Source organism: Tuber melanosporum (assembly GCF_000151645.1).
Source record: "Tuber melanosporum whole genome shotgun sequence assembly, scaffold_178, strain Mel28".
NCBI classification, from domain to species: domain Eukaryota; kingdom Fungi; phylum Ascomycota; class Pezizomycetes; order Pezizales; family Tuberaceae; genus Tuber; species Tuber melanosporum.
The window spans coordinates 68,219-88,591 of NW_003298839.1; the positions used below are offsets into that span (position 1 = coordinate 68,219).

At 46.5% G+C, this 20,373-nt stretch overlaps 3 protein-coding genes; 2 read left to right on the top strand and 1 right to left on the bottom strand.

Annotated features, from left to right (window-relative positions):
- Positions 1-8,735: 8,735 nt before the first annotated feature.
- GSTUM_00003560001 (uncharacterized protein) lies at positions 8,736-10,066 on the top strand (the record flags this gene model as incomplete). XM_002837150.2 has 2 exons in its annotated part: positions 8,736-9,614; positions 9,783-10,066. The coding sequence occupies exons 1-2, from the start codon at positions 8,843-8,845 to the stop codon at positions 10,064-10,066; spliced, it is 1,056 nt and encodes a 351-aa protein (XP_002837196.1). The 5' UTR covers positions 8,736-8,842.
- Positions 10,067-10,437: 371 nt separating this feature from the next.
- Positions 10,438-12,367, bottom strand: GSTUM_00003561001 (uncharacterized protein; the record flags this gene model as incomplete). The annotated part of the gene is made up of 3 exons (XM_002837151.1): positions 10,438-11,494; positions 11,549-11,685; positions 11,738-12,367. The coding sequence occupies 3 exons, from the start codon at positions 12,365-12,367 to the stop codon at positions 10,438-10,440; spliced, it is 1,824 nt and encodes a 607-aa protein (XP_002837197.1).
- Positions 12,368-16,615: 4,248 nt separating this feature from the next.
- Positions 16,616-18,669, top strand: GSTUM_00003562001 (uncharacterized protein; the record flags this gene model as incomplete). XM_002837152.2 has 2 exons in its annotated part: positions 16,616-16,884; positions 17,044-18,669. The coding sequence occupies exons 1-2, from the start codon at positions 16,780-16,782 to the stop codon at positions 18,667-18,669; spliced, it is 1,731 nt and encodes a 576-aa protein (XP_002837198.1). The 5' UTR covers positions 16,616-16,779.
- Positions 18,670-20,373: the final 1,704 nt, after the last annotated feature.

The window sequence follows — 20,373 nt, forward strand, 5'->3', positions numbered from 1 at the left end:
CGCAATACTCATAAAATGTGTAGTCGATGATCAATGCAATAATCCGAAATTATATTCTCCAAGTCATTCTTGCCAGTGCGCAATTCGCCCATGAGCATCATTGTCAATAACAGCTAGCAGAACTCGTAAGGCCTCATGATCAGCTTAAACAAGAATGGAGAAATTGGATGCGATAACCATCCAGCGGATTTCTGCCAAACACCGAATAACAGCCAAGGCTTCCCGCTCCGAATTACTGTATCTTGTTTCCATATCCGCTAGCTTAAAGGATATAAATATAAGAATTCTCTCAGCATTACGGTATACTGGTGAATTAGTAGCCTCAGTACCGGAAGGAATTCCTGCTAACTGGAATAGGACTCCTCCAAGCGCTCTTTTACTTGCATTAACTGCAAGATGATACTGTGAGGTTGGGACCGGAGCTGCCATCGCATTATTCGAAATCACTTGTTTGATTGCCTGAAAAGTGATATTCTTTTCAGGGGTCCAAATAAACTATTCTTCAGTAGCTTTCTTCTGCACAGTATTGCCCTGGTTCTCGACTCCATACTTCATTATCCAGACTAACTCTGCTCTTCCTGGGATAAACCTTCGTAGGAACGGGGTTAAGAATCAAAAAGCTTCCACCTCCTCTAGGGTCAATGGTGTCGGCTACTTCAAAATCTTCTCTCTCTTCTTGAGTGATGGTTGAAGGCCATTCTCCCCTGCCTCCAAACCCACAAAATCTAGCGAGCTTCGAAAGAAGTGACATTTCTCACCCTTAAGATATATGGGGCCCCAAGCGCAACGAGGAAAGAACTGATCATGAAGGAAGTTGAACATATCCTCAAATATTTTGGCACTTCCATAGCTATCATCTATCATGCCATCGAAAGCTACCTTTCCATAGTCTCCAATCAGTCACTGTGAACCTGTAAGCACTCTCTGTCTATTTGAGTTTGTTACAGGTAACTCAGAATCGTCCTCACATGCCACAATCCCTTCCGGAATCGTACCGAAAACCAAATCACGGAATCTGGAATAAGTGTATATTCCACCTGTAAGCCCTTGTCCCATAACTGTATAGCAGTACATCCTGTAGGGTGTAACAAATCCAAGCTTGTACTCATCTCCCATACGTACTGGGATTGCCTAATAGGAGTTTGCAACATCACTGATAAAGAAAAATCGTTTTCCTTTCTTTAAGACTGTATGGATGATCTGCTCGATACGAGAACTGGGATAACGTAACTTCACGGTAACCCAGTTGAGCGGAATGAAATTCTGTACAATTCTTAACTGATCTCCAGGTACTTGGTCTTCAGCATTTGTTTTAAGAACAAACTTTATTCTCGCTCCCCATGCACTATCACAACGGAGAATAAGGCCAGCCACCTCCATCTTGGGAATCAACTTCTGATAAAAGGCGATTTCCTCCTCAGTATAGAGTGGAATTCGTGCTCGTGTTGGCTTGGCTCCTGGCGAAAGTACAATCGCATGTTCAATCAAGTCAGTTTGCTTGATTCTTAACAAATCTGTCTCGAAAACATCACACTAAGTGTAAAGCATCCGCTTTACTCGCCAACTCTCCTCTGCTGTAAGCTGTATTCCTATTCTGATTTGGCTCTTGCTAAACCAATCCTCTATTGCTGCCTCTTCCTTATCACCACATACTAGCTCTCATCTTTCCGGTCTCCGAGTGATGGGAAAGAGTTGAGCTTTATTTCTGGTAAGCAGTATCATTGCAAGCACTTGGGCCTTTTCACCTTAAAACCTCTCCAATATTCTAACCATATCAACCTCGTTCTCCACCTGTGTTTCCATCTCCAAATCTGTAGTACATTCCCTCCCAAAGTCCTCTCTATCCTCTTCTTCTTTACCACAGCTCCGTACACTTCCCATACTCTCTACCTTCCCATCTCCCCTGGGGTCATACATGCATCGCCCTAGCCCCTAAAACCAGGACGATGCCTCTAGTTTCCCGAAAGGGGAATTTTGGCACTCTGCCCCTACCAGTCCCAGTGATCTAGCTCATTCAGTAGAATCTCTACTGCCTTTTCAGCTTCTTCATCATCAACCTCCAAAGGTGAGACACAGGTAATCTCTACTCCTTTTGCTTTAGACTCTTGTAAAACCGCTTTCATAGACATTGGAATAGCTTTGACCTTACGGCGAACGAAATCATTTCCCTCCAGGAATAACATCTGCGAGGCATGATACTCAACAGCCTTCACCCTGCATAGCTATCGGCATGAGAGAAGAAGATGATATGTATGGGAGACCCCTACTTCAAAGGCCTTTATTCGTGTCAATACTCTAGTGACAACATCTAATCAGACATAGTAGTAAAGTGGAATTGGGCAATCGTCTGCCAATCTGATAGCTAATCCCTCTACTGGATAGTGAACTAGATTGAGCTTTTCTACCATTGCCTTTGAAATCAATTCCAGCATTGCCCTACCAACCACTAAGACATCTAGTATTTTTTGCCCACCAATCCAAGCCTCAATGTAGAGATACTCTGTCTCCTGACCAGTATCTGGAGGTGCCTCACATAAAACTCTCTGTGTGGTGGAGGTCTTGACCACTAATCCCATCTGAGTGGTATATGGTTGTCCACTCTCTTTGGCATTCTTCCTTGACCAGGGAAGAAACGATCAGACAAGTTCAGCAGATCTCTTCTAAGGCAAGGGGAACAGTCTAAGAGCTGTACAAGAGTAATAATCGGATTTAGCCCTGGTCCAGTCAGAGCATCCTGAATTGTGTACTGCCTCTGTCCTTTCATCCAGTTGATTGGTGGTGCCGGTACCTTCTCTCCAGGACTTTTTCTTGTAACCTTTGTTGTTTGAGTTCCTGGGTCGAGAAATCCTACTAGCTGCATCTCCATCTAATCTAATGCGTCACAAGCAATCCTCCTCGGACTCAAAGGTTGAGTCTGGTTTTCCCTCTCCAATACTCTTTGCCTTACTTGCCTATGTCTATCTTCCTCCTCCTCATCCTCACTAACCTCCTCTACTCTTGCCCATTTTTCTACCAGAGCTTTCTCAAAAATCGTAGCAACCGCAGGAATGTGAGCTAGGATAGTACAAGCTTCACCCAAGCCTCTACATTCTGTGGAGCACAGCTTGACACATGAGGTAACTGACGGTCTTGTACCTTGAGTATCTGCCGAAGGTGAAAGTATTGGTAACAATAATGCAGAATTTGCATTCCAGTTGGAATTCTGTCCTTGATGGTACTCCTTATCTGTAGACCATGGATTCTTCTGCGGTAATGGGATCCTTCTATCCTGTGGTGGAACTTCAATAAGATTTGCCCCTGTCGCTTGCTGAAACCTTTCATTATACACATTGCGATTCTCCTTATCTCTCCTATCATTGTCTCTTATCTGTTGATGCTCAAGGATCGATAGTGGAGGGCTGGTACATGAATCAGCATAAGGTCCTCTAATCCCGCAGTTGTAACATACAATCAATTCTCTGTATCCAATGCAATAGTTTCCTGGTGGACGAAGTTTAGAAGGTTGTAATCCATTCCCAGCCGCTGAATCACATTTTGAAAACACCATAGATGACATGAAGTTTGACATCAAGGTATTAAACTCCTCCTGCGACAGGGTAGGCTTTGATTGTACTTCGGAATGGGGTATTTATGAAGCGGAAGGTATTCCTGATGATAAGAAACGTGTTTGAGTTACACTAACTCCCGGTAGCTTTCGAACTGTTGGCTGAACCTCTGTTGATGCATAGAGAGAAGGATGGAAATCGTCATCTACTTTGGCCCATCCATTCCCATTCCCATACCCATTCTCTTTTCCATTGCCTTTCAGTGATCTATTCTTTAGGTTGAATGGATCCGCTTCGCCGATTATCCGGTAGGCTGCCTTCACCACAGTAAGTGCTCTTGCGAAAGTAAAATTCGGAGAATCCTTAAGGTCAAAGGACACTCTCTCCCTGCGGGCTTCATCTCTCATGCCCTTGATAAACAAGATACCCAACAAAGAGTCCATCTCCTTTGGTACTCAGCATGAAAGCTTTTCCACTTCGCGCACATACTCGGTAATACGCTGTTGCTCCTCTTGGCATAATGAGATAATCTCATTCTGAACCTCAAAAAGACTCGCCGCTTGAGTGACTTGGCTTCCTTAGCGTGCAGTAAACTCACTCTTAATCTCCGCCCAGTCAGACCTCTTCACATCTTCCAAGACATAATGCCACCAATGCCATGCATCTCCTTGCCTGCGCAGATTTTGACGAAAGAATCTAATCTTCATCTTTGTTAGGAATACCAGAACACGATATCTAGGAACCACCCTAAGTAGGGTAACCTCACTCGAGAACTGGCGGAATCTCTGATCTCCAACACCCCCCTCCAGCTCCCTTACACGGCCCGCACGTTATCATATATATCAATCTCACATGCGTCCTGTGACTATATTACTACAGAATTGAAGGTGTTAGAATAACACCATATACGTCACCACCGTCTGTCCGACCGGATCCTGTTTGCAGAATATATGGGAGGGGGCCTTCGGCTAGGTCTGGGAAGTGGAACGGAGTAATTCCGTCAACTACTCAGAGAGTTACTGGGCTTCAAAGACATGACACCTTTGGCATAGGCTGTAGGTAAAGGGACGATTTCGCACAAAGAGATGGTATCAAATGGTAAAGAATCTCTACTAGAGACCAATACATTTACATCCACCAGAAGAGTCTAGAACTCCAAAAGACACTGCCAAAGAAGCCAATAAACTTCACATAGTGTTGCAATTGGATTTCAGAATATGTCATAGCCATGGGGTGATTCTCAATACTACAATAGTTACTGAAACCTACTATCCAGAGAGCAACCAAGGGTTGCCGACCGAGGGATTAATTACCAATCTGGTGGAATAGCTTCCTGCGAGTTAATAGGAAGTCATCCAGAGAAAGTCTATCAGTTGGGTATGGAGTTACAAAGAATCAGAGTCAGACAACCTACGATGGTTGAAATGACCACCACCTTTGCAGATATAGCCGTTGATAAAACTGATTATTTTATCAATGCCAAAGACAATTAGGACCAACTCAGTTTGACTTAAGAACTAGGTCATAAGTCTAAAGACTCTGCTAATTGGGATATTACTATTGGGAACAGCACGTTTCCTAAGAAGAAATATCATAATTACCAATAAGGGTGTAATGGTTTTCAGGGTCCACAGGTGTTCGCACCTTGGAAGAAAACTCGACGTCATGAATTATGATTAAAGAAGTACATAGCTGTATGATAAATAGATGTAGTCTGCAAACACTCAGATGCAGAATATAAATATCGAAATGCCTCTCAAGCTTTAGACATCATCAAGCAACAGAGAAGAGACCTTAACAATATAATATTGTTTTTACGATTCTACCCTACTTTACATATTTTACTTCGCTCCAAGTAATCATAAACGAAACGAGTAAAGTCCGAGCCTTCCTAGACAATCTCCATATACAAAAATGAATCTCGATTAATCTAGGCAACCTTGAAGTCTATCAAGTTGTCTCTGCCTAACAGTCTTATTGGTAGCCTCCGCGTCAATCACCATATGCGGAGAACAGTAACTGTCCCAACTCAAGGCCACAGCCTCTACATCCTCCAAGTACCTATCGACACTCTCCAGATAGTCCCTATCACCCCCCATAAACACAGAAACCTTCACCGCAGCTGCCATTAAAAACAATTAAGAGGTCTAATAGGAAGCTAAGTCTCCAACCACAAGTAGAAAAGAAACCAATCGCCTCAAGAAACTTCCGTCCAACAAACACCTTATGACTGAGAGCCTCAACTAACAGTAACACCTTCAGAGATAAACAACTAGTGTCGTGATATAGTAATCGTGACTATCCGTTTCAGAGCACCAAATGAAACACAAAAAATGAGTGGAATGGTATATGTACTTTACAGGATGAGAGCCTGCTAGTTACTAACTATCACTGATGAAACCTTCGAACAGTAAGAAAATGCCTTACAATTGCGATCACCTTCAATCTCCAAGCTAGCTAATCCACCTCTTTGCACAAGACAAACCTCAAAAAAAAAAAAAACCCCCTGAGAAAAAAATCCAACCTGTCCTGGTTGTTCAACTATCTAGCTACAAGGCACAAATTCAAAACCATTTCCCTACTTTCTGTGTTCCTCCATTGAAATGCAGTGGTGGTGGTGGTAGTGGTGGTGAAGAAAAAAAAATAAAATAAAATAAAATAAAATAAGAGAAGAAAACTGCAGCTATATAGACTAAACTTCCACCCCCCTGTCCGCCAAGCCTAGCAAACCCTCTCCTATTGAGATCACAACCTATTCAGCTCCCAGTAAATACAAACAATATTTGATTCCTCATTCTGAGTAAAGAGCTAACTAAAATAATTGTGAAGCTAAGCTAAAGATTTGCGAAACTAGCTAAAAATAATATAAAAAAGCAAAATCAAATTTCATCTGTAATAGTACTGTACTAGGGGGTTGATAATAATCGGGACCACTTCCAAAAAAATATTCAGCATTTATATGAAGACGAGGCCAGATTAAGAAGTTCAATTGATAGCTGGTAAGTATTTTTTTAGTGTTGGTAAAATGTGAGTGCCTGTAACAATCCCCATTCAGATGGTTAGTTCTTGGTGACGGAGAACGATACTTCTCTTCTTTTTCTTCTTAGTCTTCCGATAGCTCTAGGCCTATGCCTAGGTTATCGATAGTACAAGACCTCTATCTTCTATCAGAAACGCCTATCATAAGCTTTCTCTAACTCTTCTCTCCGAAGAGCTTTCTTGGTGAAATAATAATAAAGGTTACAATAATGATAAAGAGCGTAAAGGTGTTTTATATTCGTCATAGTAATAAGTTGGAAAAGCACTTAGAACAAAGCGTGAAGAATCTATTTTCCTCAGCCGTACCAGCCTCTCCATATAGTGTTTCCCCCTCTCCAAGTCATGTGACCTAAAGTGGTCACATGCGTGAAATTAAATCATAACAAACTAGTCATGTGGCTAAAGTAGTCATGTACTAAACATAAATCATATATGCAAGGCATACCCGCAAGGCACACTTGCAAGGCACACTCGCCAGGCGCAGGTTCTATGACTCATATTTGAATCATGTGCGAAATATAATAAATCATAACATAACAAGTCATATGACTCGAATGAGTCATATGCATGAAACCATAACATACCTATAACTTATAATCATGAGTCACATGAAACCTTTTACCTCACCAAGCCACATTCATGATAGTGCTACTTCCAAAAGGAGCTACTTTATGAGTGATATTTTGTAAATATGTTTACGAATAAAAAATAAAAAAAGCTTTATAAAAAATGAAACTACAGAAATCAATATTGAGTAGGGCCACCCTCAGCATCTATCACAGCCTGCAAATGCTGTGGCATGCTTCTAATGAGATCCTCTAGCCTGTTGTTTGGAATGGCATTCCAAATAGCCTTTAGCGCCGTTTCTAAGGTTTAAAGATCACCTATCCAGCCCCATGTTTCCTCCAATGCATTTATCATATCAAGTCAAAGTGCCTCGATCAGGTTACGATCTGGTAACTGTGCTGGCCATCTTGTAGTCTCTACCCCATTTAAATCCCAATACTGAGTTGTGAAACCCTTGTAGCCCAGGGTCCCATCCACTACAACCATTGCCCATCCACAATATTCACAACAAAGATGCCAGAAAGGCACAAGATGTGGATACATGATGTTTCTGACATAAAGGGCTAAGTCAACCTTGGCTTTGGGAGAGATAAAAACTAGTTTTGACCTCATGGTACCGCAAAAGGTACCCCATACCATCTGTGATTCCCATCCAGACTCAAAAGTTTCATCAATGCAATCAAGATGGCACTCTTTATCAGGTTTTCGCAATACTCACAGGCAGTTCCCAAAGCCAGTAGTTGAAAAGGTTGATTCATCTGTCTATGGAACTTGGAGCCAGTCCTTATAGGTCCAGTTTAATCGTTCACGACATTATACAACTCGTATCAGTCAATTCGCTGGCCAAATAGCGAACTTTCTTCTCAGTACTCGACGGTGATAACCTATTGACTCTATCATATACTTTACAGTATGTGCACACCAAGCATATCCCAATTCTATGCATATTTCATCCCAGCTGAGGCGTCGTGTTCGGGCATTGTGGGTTACAAATCCTCTAAGCGTTGTTTTTCCTCATCATTAAAGATTGGAGGGCGACCTGAACGATAAGCATTCGACAGGGTACCATTTTCTTTAGCCCGCCTATAAATCTATAAGGATACTATTAGATCTGATATTCTTCTTGCAATGAAACTAGACTACTTACCTTTTCACAAGCTCACCAACTAATGTTAAGGTATCTACTAATTCTTGTCCCATTCCACCCTGCACCCTCTCAAAGAGTAATAACCTGAACGTGTTTATCACGCGTAGTTTCACGATGTCAAACACCAACTGGGTTTTGTTCACAAATTCCTTTTTGTTGCATCGTGTTTGGTGCTTGTTTTTGTTATGGCTGTTGTGAGGAACGTGATGTCTTGAAATCCGATTACCTGGTCGATAGAAAGGGGTATTACTAACAGGAAATGGCCCGGGAGTTTTGTGCTACCGGTCCTGAAATACCCTTACACCCGAGTACTGTACTCGTACGACTCGAGCGACCAGTATCATGAAGTCCACACCAGCACTGCCAAGCCACTGCTCCCTTCACATTAAACCGTTTCCAACCACGCTAATCCCGCTCCAACCTCCTTTCTCTCCGACGCGAGCTCCAAGAACCAGACTCCAACATCCACATCATAATATTATGATACCATACCACTAACTTCTCCTCCCACCCTCCTCCACCACCCACAATAACAACAATCGAAATGCCCCAGAAACCCTCCCTAATCATCCACGGCGGCGCCGGCTCGATCTCACACTCCTCCCTCCCACCTTCCTCCCCACTCTACACAGCTTATACAACCTCCCTCCGCCAAGTCCTCCAAACCACATGCCCACTCCTCCTCGCCGGCCACTCGGCACTAACCGCCGCGACGCAGGCCGCAACCCTGCTAGAAAACAACCCACTCTTCAATGCCGGCAAGGGCTCTGTCTTCACGCGCGACGGGAGGAACGAGCTCGAGGCTTCGGTTATGGTTTCGCGCGGGTACCGGAAGAGGGGGGTTGGTGTCGCCATGCTGACCAGGGTCAAGAACCCGGTTCTGCTAGCGAGGGAGTTGCTGGTTCGTGGAGAGGAGGACGGGGGTATGAGTGTGGGTGGTGGGCACGGACATAATTTCCTCTCAGGAGCGGAGGCGGAGAGGCTGGCCGAGGAGTGGGGGTGTGAAATTGTGGATCCGGAGTACTTTTGGACGCAGAGGCGGTGGGAGGAGCATTTACGTGGCTTGGAGAAGGAGAAGGGGTACTCTGCCAGCGATGGTGTCCCTGACGAAGACCCGCAAGCGGAAAAAGCGGAATACCTATCCCAGGGCACCGTCGGCTGCATCGCAATGGACCTTCACGGAACCCTCTGTGTAGCTACGAGCACCGGCGGCCTTACCAACAAGCTCCCCGGCAGAATCGGCGACACACCGACCCTTGCTGCGGGGTTCTGGGCGGAGGAATGGCGAGTAAGCACTATTCCTGCACCGTCGCCTAGTATCCCCTTACCGTCGATTTCATCTCTCTGGAGTTTATTAACCGCCTGCATGCCCAACGCTGCCCCCGCACTCACAGGCGAAAAACAGCCGTTACTAGAAGAAAATGTAGACCATCCCACACAACCGCGTACCCGCGCGGTTGCCCTCTCGGGCACCGGAAACGGAGACTACTTTCTTCGCCTTGCAGCAGCATATAACATCACCGCCCGTTGTCGCTTCGGTGGCCTCATTTTGAAGGAGGCGGCGGAGGCGGTTGTTGGTCGGGGCGGGGAAATGCAGAGGGCTGCTGGGGAGGGGTGGGGATTGGGGGATGGGTCCGGAGGCGTGATCGGGTTGGATGAAAAGGGAAATGTGGTGATGTCCATGAATTGTGGGGGCATGTTTAGGGGTTACATTGACAAAGAGGGAAAGGCCAAGGTTGGGGTTTACTGGGATGAGAAGGAAACTTGAAACGTATCATAGAAGCCCAATCTTTAGGTGGTGAGTTCTAGTTTTCGCTTTTTCGGACGCTGGTCACGTTCACGGGGCCCGGTAATGGGTACATGATCAATTCAGTATCGTTAATAGAGGGAATCCGTTTAGTTGTCTGTTTATATATGTATGATATCTTCTGAGATCCGGCACTATTGTAAGCATATCATATCATATCACTCGGAAGACACTCCCAGAGGTGTGAAAGTTTGGTGGAAAGGCAAAGGCTCCCGAGTTCTACACAATTCTATTATCTATCATTCCGTGGCCCCCCTAACAGCACCAATTCCAACAGAACACCCAAATTTCCCCTTTCGATCCCCCCCCCTCATATTTGTGTCTAGCGTCCCTCACGACGCAATAACCAATGCCTGACTAGCTCCCTCAGACCCCGAAAACTCCCACAGCCACCTCCACCCCGCCTCCACCCCCCAAGCAGCCCAGCTATACACAAACCCCCAAATCTCATCCCAGGCCGGTCCGTGATACACCAAAAACCAACCCATAACCCCAAGAACAACCAGCCTTGTTGTGAATACCCTGAACAACAGAAACCCCACCACTAGCAGTATCTTTACGGGGAGCATGAATGCGTAGGCGATAACCAAACGGCCCAGGTATAACAAGACGCCTAGAGCAAAGTGGACTACGTTGGGCGCCACGGCACAGAGCAGGCGGAAGGGAGTTCTCAGACCAAACAACATATTTACTACCGTCTGCCAGAGTTTGATGATCACGCCTTTTAGCGTCCATAGGATTGATCGCCTAACCTGCCATGTAACGAATCTCGCACCCTGGAGGAAGTACCGACGGCGACTCCAAGCGTAGAAGACAGCCATTGAGGTTCCAAGGAGTATTATTGCGCTCAGCCGGAGGTGCCCCCAGGAGCCCTTCTGCATCTCATCCGAGTCCCTGACGCCATCGCTCTCGGCCCTGATACGGCTGTGAATCCGTTGGATCATTTCGGTTTTTCTTCGTACACAGCCAAGTTTCTCCTCTAAGTTTGAGATGATAGCTTCCTCCTCGCCTGTGTACGTATCTTCTTCGTAATCCTGCTTGAAATGCTCTAATATTTCCTCCAAGAGATCAACAACGTCTAACCTAATGGGACGATACCATGATGGTGAGTCCGGAGGTCTAAGGTTGTGGATCTTAGTGGCGCGATTTTCCGCCAAAGTTTTCCGCCTACTAAGAAGGGTTTCGAATTGACTGGTCATCACCTGCATGGACTTGGCTTTCGGCGATAGTAGACTGAACAAGTGTTGAGCTTCCTGGTACGCTTCTGTTACCTTGTGGAGTTGTGATGTCCTCCCCTTAATCGCTTTTAACTGGCGCTCTAGTTCCTCCGTTTTATGTTCAGAGTAGACTATCTTGTTCTGGATTCTCTGTGTATCTTTTTCTCGATAACTGTACCCTCTTTAGTGACCCTCCGTTGAATTTACCAATTGAATAAATGCTCACAATATTTTTGTCCACGAGGCGAAAAAGGTGACAACACTAATACTCGCAAAAATCCCAAATGAGAAAATCCTGGGAATGGTAAAAGTGAATGCGAAGCACAGAGCTAACACCACTGCCCTAGCACTGTCTACCGAGGCCTTGGTGCCGTCAGCTTCAAACCTTGTCCCCACGCCCCATGTAATAACTCACCTTCAAAACCCCGCCGCCTCTCTCAACTCCCTCCGATATCTCATCTTCCAAATCCTCTCTTCCCCGCAACTCCGCTTTCAACCTATCTTCCAGATATTTGCTTTTAAGCTTTACACTCTCTTCCTCCTCAGCGCATAGCGTAGCCACACCCTGCAGCTCCCGGCCCATATTCGTGATCTCCCCTTGAAGCATCAACACATTCTTATTGCAAACCCTGCTGGTCGCAACCGCCATTTTTTCTCCACATTTGAATGCCCTTTCCGTCGTTGCCAAAGCCGATTCAAAGGAATCGGTTGCTCTCCAGAGGACTCGATTAAACCCACCTCTCTTTCCCGAAATAAGTCCTCCAAAAGTGTCTACCCCACCAAACCATAGCAGTACCGCTCTGGTGGTATCCCACATGTCCTCTCTGCGGATCAGACAATCGTCGATATAGTTGACATGCGCAATGAGCGGAAGTAAGGCTTTCATGATATCCGTATCTGCCCGCCTAACTTCTGCGAGGGCTGCCTCTATTACCCCGCTATCTTCGAACGATAGGGCGTCCAAGCCACGGAGCTCGTAGCGGACCAATTGCATGAGCCGCGCAAGTCTCTCGTCGAAGCGGCGTTGTTGCGGGAGGGGAATCATGGCAGCAGTTGGAATTTCATGATGAGGATCGATCAAGTGCAAGAGAAGATGACATTATATGAGTTAGACAGAACTTAGGCCAGAAACAAGGCTCCTTTTATTCTACAACCCTTGAGGAAGGGAAAAAATCGTCAAATCTTAGGCCCGATGCTCGATTTAGTTACTGCCGGCCTAAGGTACGTACCACCAGAAATAAGGCCAACCAACCCCAACCATTCCCACCCCCAGGCTCTTTCAGCCCGTATCTCTTTCAGTAAAAACATATACATGATGACCGACTCGGTACGGTTGAAGTCAGGGTTTTTCTTTCCAAGCGAAATACCGGTATATCCCTAGGCATAAGCGAGAAATGAGTCGACCGTGCAGGGAATCAACTACTCGAGTATCAATGCAACCGAAAAGCTCCCGAAATCTTGTCCCGCTCCTGTAAAGTCCTGATCCCGCCACAGTTCAATGTTGCAAAGAAGGCCTTCGGTGATCGAACTCGGGGGGTTGATTGAAACGGGGATTCTGAAAATTGGGATAGAAGGGGGGGTTCTATAATATCTTAGTAAGCAAAAATAGCAAGAAATATTTGTTGCTCAGAAGCAGGGAAAGAGGAGTAAATTATCCAAGAATCTGCCAAAGGATATTTGTGGGATGTTTTAAGAATTTTCCGCTTCTTTTGTCATAATTTTATTTGTTTCTTTACCTTAAACTTGCTTCAAATGTCATTGTTGGGCAAGAGAACGGCAAGAGCCCCATAAAGCAAGCCTAGATCTGCATGGATAATAATTGGATTGAAGGTAATGGAAAATTGGAAGGGAGAAGGATCTCCATACCTCAAGGGAACGCCTGCGACCTATAAAAGATGTGGTTGTCCAGCAAGCAGCGCACCCATTTACATCTCACCATAATAATATTTATAATAGTACATAAATTCACCATCATTGTGCCTCACGTTCTATGGGGCGACAAACCTAAAATCTTTATTTCCCTCCGCTCCTACTGTACGGTACTGAAGCGTTTCCAATTTCCCCGGCTTCTAACCAATATTCCACCCCCCCCCCTCCACAGAAAAGCCACCGCCACGGCTACCGCAGGTTATAATATCATGCCTGAAAATTATTCAAGCTCACTCAGCCCTTTTCGTTCGGTTATCGAGTGATATTCACCCGATAACATCTCCTCTGTTCTCAGGTTCCCGGTAATACATCACACCCCAATTGCATTCCTTATGCAATAGTTAACCAAAATCTAGATGGCAGTGCCAGAGATCGGAATATGCTGCTAGGATATCGGAGAACAGTGGGTATTGATAGGCGCACGGAGGTCTTGCCGATTTACTCCTAACCTAAGCCTTCGTGAGAAAGGTGTATCGCAAGTAACGACCTAGCGGTACCTCCTTATTCGGTGTGCAAATGGGCACCCCTCCGCTTCTTGGACTTTATTTTGCCTAAAGCCCGCTACCTAGTTGTCCAATCAACTTGGGCTTCGTTTGTCACTCCGTGCTTTCTGATAACTAGAGTTCTAGGAGATATCTACCACTCCATAATCTTAACTATTAATGGAGATATGAAAAAGCGGGTGACAAACCATGATTTATCTATACCGCCCTTTAGGAATCTTACTAGATCACGAGTTAACTTGCTCAAATCACACAATCTACTTAGCTGCACGGTATCGTACGATACCTCAGAAGGTATACCCGTACGATACCCGAATCCAAGATTTTTACCTCCTCGTTTATTCACTGCACGTTGTTTTCCCGAGACCAGTTTTGCTCGCATTTTTGCCACTTGCGCCCTCTAGTAGGACCCCCCGTGCTTTCTTCTGATGAGAAACTCTCACTCGGAAACACCATCGGCCATCCAGTCCCTCCCGCTGGGCCACAGGCAGGGAACGGCAATACCCGAGATACCCCACTCGTACCATTCAGAGCAAGATACTGTACTAGTACTCGAGTACGTGGCTCATGAGTCACTGCTTAGCCAGCAAGAGCTACAGTATCCCAGGCCCCACTCCGCCCTAGAATTCGTACCGTACCGTACACGTCGTCAGCACCATGGCCAGCCAACTGCCTTGACATGTCTCTCTCCAAGTGCTGAGAGTTGGCATTCTGTCTTGGCAGAATTCTCCTGACACTCACCCTACGGTAGTAGTGTGCCCCCATTCTAGAGAAGTGAATCTAAAAAGCGTTGGAAGCCATCTGGGAGAGTGCTTGCAGCAGGCACAGCTCAATCTACCTGCACCTGCTTGGTGCTGTCATCAATACTGCGACAAAATTTGAGGCTCGAACCGACATACGGTACTCGAGCAAGGGGAATGTAGGTAGGCATCTGACGGTTACTCTACTCGAGTATGGCCCTCCATACTTCTCGAGGACGGGAGGTTACCTGCTGGGCCTCGATAATAATTACCAATTTCCTAAGGGAATTCCTCTCGCCATTACCTATATTAATATACCGGTAATTTAGGTTATTCATTATTCATAGGGATAACGGGTTGGTGTTAGTAATTGGGTGCCAAGTCAGTGGCTATGAATCGCGGTTCTCAAATACTCATCTCACTTGAATGTGTATCTCTCCATAATACCGTTAGCCCACCGATAGATTGGCTCGACGGAGCACCTTCCACATAAATATAATATATTTAACACAAGATTCCGCCTATGGTATTCTCGAGTTTGCTAACTTGGAATTTGCCTCAATTTCACAGATTGCGCGCCTTGGTATTTGGTGTGCCCCGTTGTGGTGCATTCTCAGGTACGACCGCCCCAATGGCTATTTCCCCAATCGGGAGGCCACTCGAATCTCCGGTGGTTTTCTCAGCTCACTGCGTTTTCGCGTGAGGCTAGGGTGTTAGTTCACGTGTAGTCACTCGCTTGCTTACTTTGGTTTACTAGCATCTGGTCCGCAGCACCCAGTATTGGAATCCGAATTTACAATGGGCTCTGGGGGTGTGCACAGATAATCTGGCATACGGAATTTTAATCCCTGTGTTGGAGCACCTGTGCCTACCACCTATGCCGTGCCCCGAGCCCCAACAAAACCATTGCAATCGCTGGATTTAACTCTATCAAGAACTTCTCTCCCCTGCTCGCCAGCGAGGCCCTCTTCCCCTGCCTGCTGAGTTTGCTGTTGTTGTCGTTGTTGAACAAGGGTCAGGGTTTCAACGGGCGTTTGCTCGTCCCGTGGAGTTGAAAACTATTTTGTTTAGAATCCGTTTCTGCTAAGCTAAACACGACATGGTTCCGTCACATTTACCGGCATTTTTTTTTTTTTTCTTTTCGCGCTCGCTAAAGTGATGATATTTGGGGTACAGGTATGGTATGGGATGATACATGTGTACAAATATGTTGGGTCTCGTTCAATTGGTCTCATACCTGTACGGTATGATACCAACAGCAATTCTTTCCTACTCAAGCACACTATGTCCCCACTTTTCATTCCATTATGTTGTCCCATCAGGTTCACTTGTTTGCCCTACATTGCATGAAGGATTCGAGTCGGCCTCTGAGAAGGTGCAGCTTCACTGCAGACTGGACGGCAAACTCGCGAGCGACGTTAACTCGTCCTCCTCACTCCAGACGGCGTTTCCGAGTGGCCCGATTTCGTTCATGACGTACAGATGCGCTGAGAGGTAGAGAGAAAAGTGAGAGAGGGGGAGCTCATGACCAAAAAGCCCTCGATCACCTTTTTTTCTTACTCTAGCATAAGGCATCTTACCGGTGTTAATTCCTGCCACAAGATGGGTGATTGAGGGAATTGGAGAATTTATTAATCACGCTAACAAGTACTTGTAGATCTCACGTCTCGGACATAGAGGACAAAAGGGGGTGTGACTGGCCAGCGAAACAAGCATGCACCGCCTTTACCGCCACATGTGGCGGCGGTTGGACATTCCCACAAATAACAAAGCAACGCGCTATGTAAGTACTCGAGCACCAAACTAGCCAAACATCTGCCCATGTTGTATCGAGCCAATCAACAAGCGCCAGCAAACTTCAACAGCATGCATCTTAGACCCCCAGGGGAGTGTGAAAGTCCCATCCGAGCCCGCTTTTCTCCCCTACAGTGCAGGAAACTACGGGGGGGCAATATTATGTAGTGCTGTTCGTCCCACTTGTGTACTCGTAGCCGTCTCCCGCGCAACTCGATGAATACAAAAGAGGTTCTTGTTCCCGCCATTTTATCCCACTTTTTCACCCTTTTCGTCTTTTGCTCTGTCTACATTTTATAAAAACCACCGTAACGATCTGGATCGTTTATCATTATCACCCCTTTCTGTTGACCAGAAACATACATATACATCAAGCGCAGAATCCATTGTTCAATTCTTCATTATCGGTAACGAGAGTCCCATAATCCTGGTTTGGATTGAACATTTGTGAAACAACAAAAGAATCTTGCAATCCCGTGACCATTGAAATCATGACAACGGAAGGATTGAATATGGCGCTTCAGGCTGCCTCACATGTCCCTGCTCTGGCTTCTACCATCACGGTGATGGATACCAGTGGGAAGGTGGTTAATACGGTATGTTTGTATTGAGATTTCCCGTATTCACTTTTCGTGCACCATCTGTCAATCGTTACCTGTCTACCTCTGGATCAAAACAATGTGATTTTTCCTTTTTCGTGTGGTATCCGTCGTTGCGGTTCCCTTCCGACTGTCCCGTGGCTAATAATTGAACAGTCCAAGAATATCTTCTCAGCGTTCAAGGAAGCTCGCACCGCCTACCGCACCCGCAAAGCTGAAATAGCCGAGGAGCGTGCCCGCCAGAGTGCCCGCCGCGACGAAGCCCGACTGCGCGCCGCCCGAAAGCATAGCGCATCAGCGGCTCGCCGACTAGAACGATCCAATACCGGCGTACTAATGATCGAAGACGACGAGGAGCGACGCCGGCGAAAGAAGGAGAAGAAGGAGAAAAAGCAGAGATCTTCCTCCTCGTCATCCTCGGGCACCGGCTCGGACATTAGCTTCGAAGACAACTCCGGGAGCACTGTTCTCACCACCACAAACAATAATCATAGCGTGACGAGGTCGAACAGCAGCGAGACTATGCGGACCGAAGCGACCTTGTTTACCCCTGGGGGTCTACGCGGAAATATGTCGGTCATTTCATTGATCCCCGAAATGGTTCTCTCCCAACCGGATCCCATGACGGAGAATCTTCAACTCCTCCTCCTGCAGCTACAGGCTACGATCGATGAGCTATCGTGTTGGTCAGCGGGTATTGCGGCGCTCATTTCCGAGCTGCAGAAGGTTCCGGATACCCTCGCAGTTGTCGGTTTCACCCTCGCCGAAATATCCGCTCTTGTAGCGAAAGTCAGTCCCGCAGCAATCATGGGCTTGAAGACCCTGTTCCCTATGATCTTTGCATTACTGGGGAGTCCACAGTTTGTCGTCCTTGCGGGCGTCGGCGCAGCGGCTACAGTGATTGTATTGGGTGGATACAAGATTATCAAGAACGTCGTCGGCGGAGGAGCAGCGAAAGCATCACTATCGGGCGGCGACGAGGATGAATACCCGGAGGGTGATTGGGACGAGCCCGTCGAAGAGATTGTCCGCGAACCCCCCCGAGAACAGCGGATGATTGAAGCTGCTCCCACGCCACCAGCCCAACCCGAACTAAGACGTGCACAGTCCGAGGCCCCCACTCAACGCCGACAGCTCATGCCTGCTCGCGTTCACACTTCCCCGGTCCCCACTGGCAAAAGCGAAGTATTAGCTTTCGACATCTCAAGCGCCTCGAGCGGCGGTAGCAGCGGTAGCAGCAGCAACAACAGCAGCAACAGCAACAGCACCAACAACAGCGGTGATGAGGAGGGCGTAAAGCGACATCATAGGAAGCGCCGCGGCAGCAATGACAAGTCAGAGAAGGATAAGTCCGAAAAGTCAAGATCGAAATCCGGTAGCAGTTCCCACCACAGCAAGTCAAAATCCGATAAGGAGAAGGGCAAGTCGGAGAAGGATAAATCGTCTTCCAAATCAGACAAGCACGAATCCTCCGAGCCGTCTAGCAGACGCGGGTCATCTTCGAAATCCCACGACAAACATGAAAAGTCCGATAAAAAGGAGCGCAAGACATCTGTCGATGGCGGCGCCGCTACTCCCACCAAGGAGAAGAAGCCATTCTTTTCACTGACTACGTCTCCGTTCTCGTCCCCGGCTGGGTCTACGACTTCACTGCCCACCGAGAAGCAAAAGAAGAAGGAGAGGAAGTCTTCGCTCTCGTCCGCTTCTTCCGCGAAAGAACACAAAGAGGCTAAGAAGCCGAAGGAGTTTTTGTCGGGCATTTTCGAAGGGCGGTCAGCTTGATGGGTCCATATCCACATCTTTGTTGGGAGTTTTTTTTTTTTCGTTTTACTTTTACAATGGGTAGATAATGAATTTGGAATGCCATACGTGGGTTTGCATGATGGGGGATGATGTTACAATATCAACAATATATAATGGAAGGCGTTCTTTTTTGCCCCCCTCTTTTTCTTCCCATTTTATTTCATCACTGTGTTTTTTATATATATCATAGCATACCGTTTATAAATTTCTTTCGAATATCAAAGGACCGAAGTAAGAATTTCTCACCCATTTTCCCACCTCGCCTTACCTTACCACGACGCTCGCCACCGCGCTAGCATCGGTACTCCCCTTCGGTGAATAGAAAATATAGCCCGCACACCAAAATCTAAGAAAAGCGGGGGCGATTTTTTTCTTCTCCTCACTTTCTGTACGGTACGATACGATACGATATTACAAATATAGCCCAATCCGATCCATCGCCTCAATCACTCTCAATCGTACAGCATGTAGCGCAGTAAATAACCATTCGCACTGGGCGGTCAGGTTCCTAACTCGTTCGTTCCCTTCGTTAGCGTGAGGTGCAGGACTCGGCCTCGCGTGTGTTTTCTCGCCATTGGATGTTTGAAGTTTGTTTTTTGTGCGAAGGTGTGGAAACGGTGGAGCGAGTGAGGGGTTGTGATTTTCTTGATTGGTTGAGTGGGTGAGTGGGGTTCTTCCTTTCGTTCCCATCCACCTCTGCCTCCTTCCTTCCAGCGGCGCTGTCTGCCTCTTGCGTATGAGGACAGGACAGTACGGTGAAGTGCTGTGAATAGAATATCGTGTTGCTTTTTTTCGAGCCAGTGGGTTTTCTCGCCGTGATGCGGACCGGGAGGGTTCACGGGTGACGTCCTGTACGATGTTATAATGTTGGAATTATTCCCGACGCATAATTATGATAGTATTCGTGTGCAGCAGCAGCATAGGAGTACTCCTCGAGTATGATACGGATAGTGAAGCGGGGTTAGGGTACTACAACTCCCGTAGCTTTCGCTAACTGTACCACTTCAACATGGGTGGGGGTTTTTGAGGCGGTCCATCACAATGCGAGATGCCGTGGTGAATGGCTGTCATGTTTAGCGTGATCTACGGCGGTGGGGATAAGTTGCGTTCTGCACTTTTTCGTGCACTTTTTTTCCTTGATAACGAGAAAACATGCGCGCCTTGGTTTCCTTTTGCACGAGTACGAGTAATATAAGGCACTCGGGGTGTGCACAGGTTGTCTGTAGAGCTTGACTCTGGTTCGTGGAAATTCCGTGCATAACGTGGAACATGCACCAAAACGCTCTGTTTACGGCGTTTTGGCGAGGCTTGGTGAGGCGGGAGAGACAGGGCAGAAATTGGCGATATCGTTGAATGATAGTGGGGTAGAGGGAGGTTGAAGGGATGTTGCTGTTTATAGGTAGCTGGTGAGGACAAGGCTGATACCTGGCCTGGTAAATAGTTTTCTGCCCGCGGCATTTGAGCTTCTTTTGTCTATAGATTGTAGCGAGGATGGGGGTTCGTCTTGGTCCGGTTGCTCCAATTTTGTCTCCTTCGTTTGCTCGCACGGTTGTTATGCTTTTATTTAAATTTACTCGGTTAGAAACTGTGATCGCTGAGGTATCAATAAGCTTCTCGCATCCTCTCCTGGCTATTCTCACATGATGACTAATCTTGGCGTTTTTCCTAGGCCGGAGCGTTTTT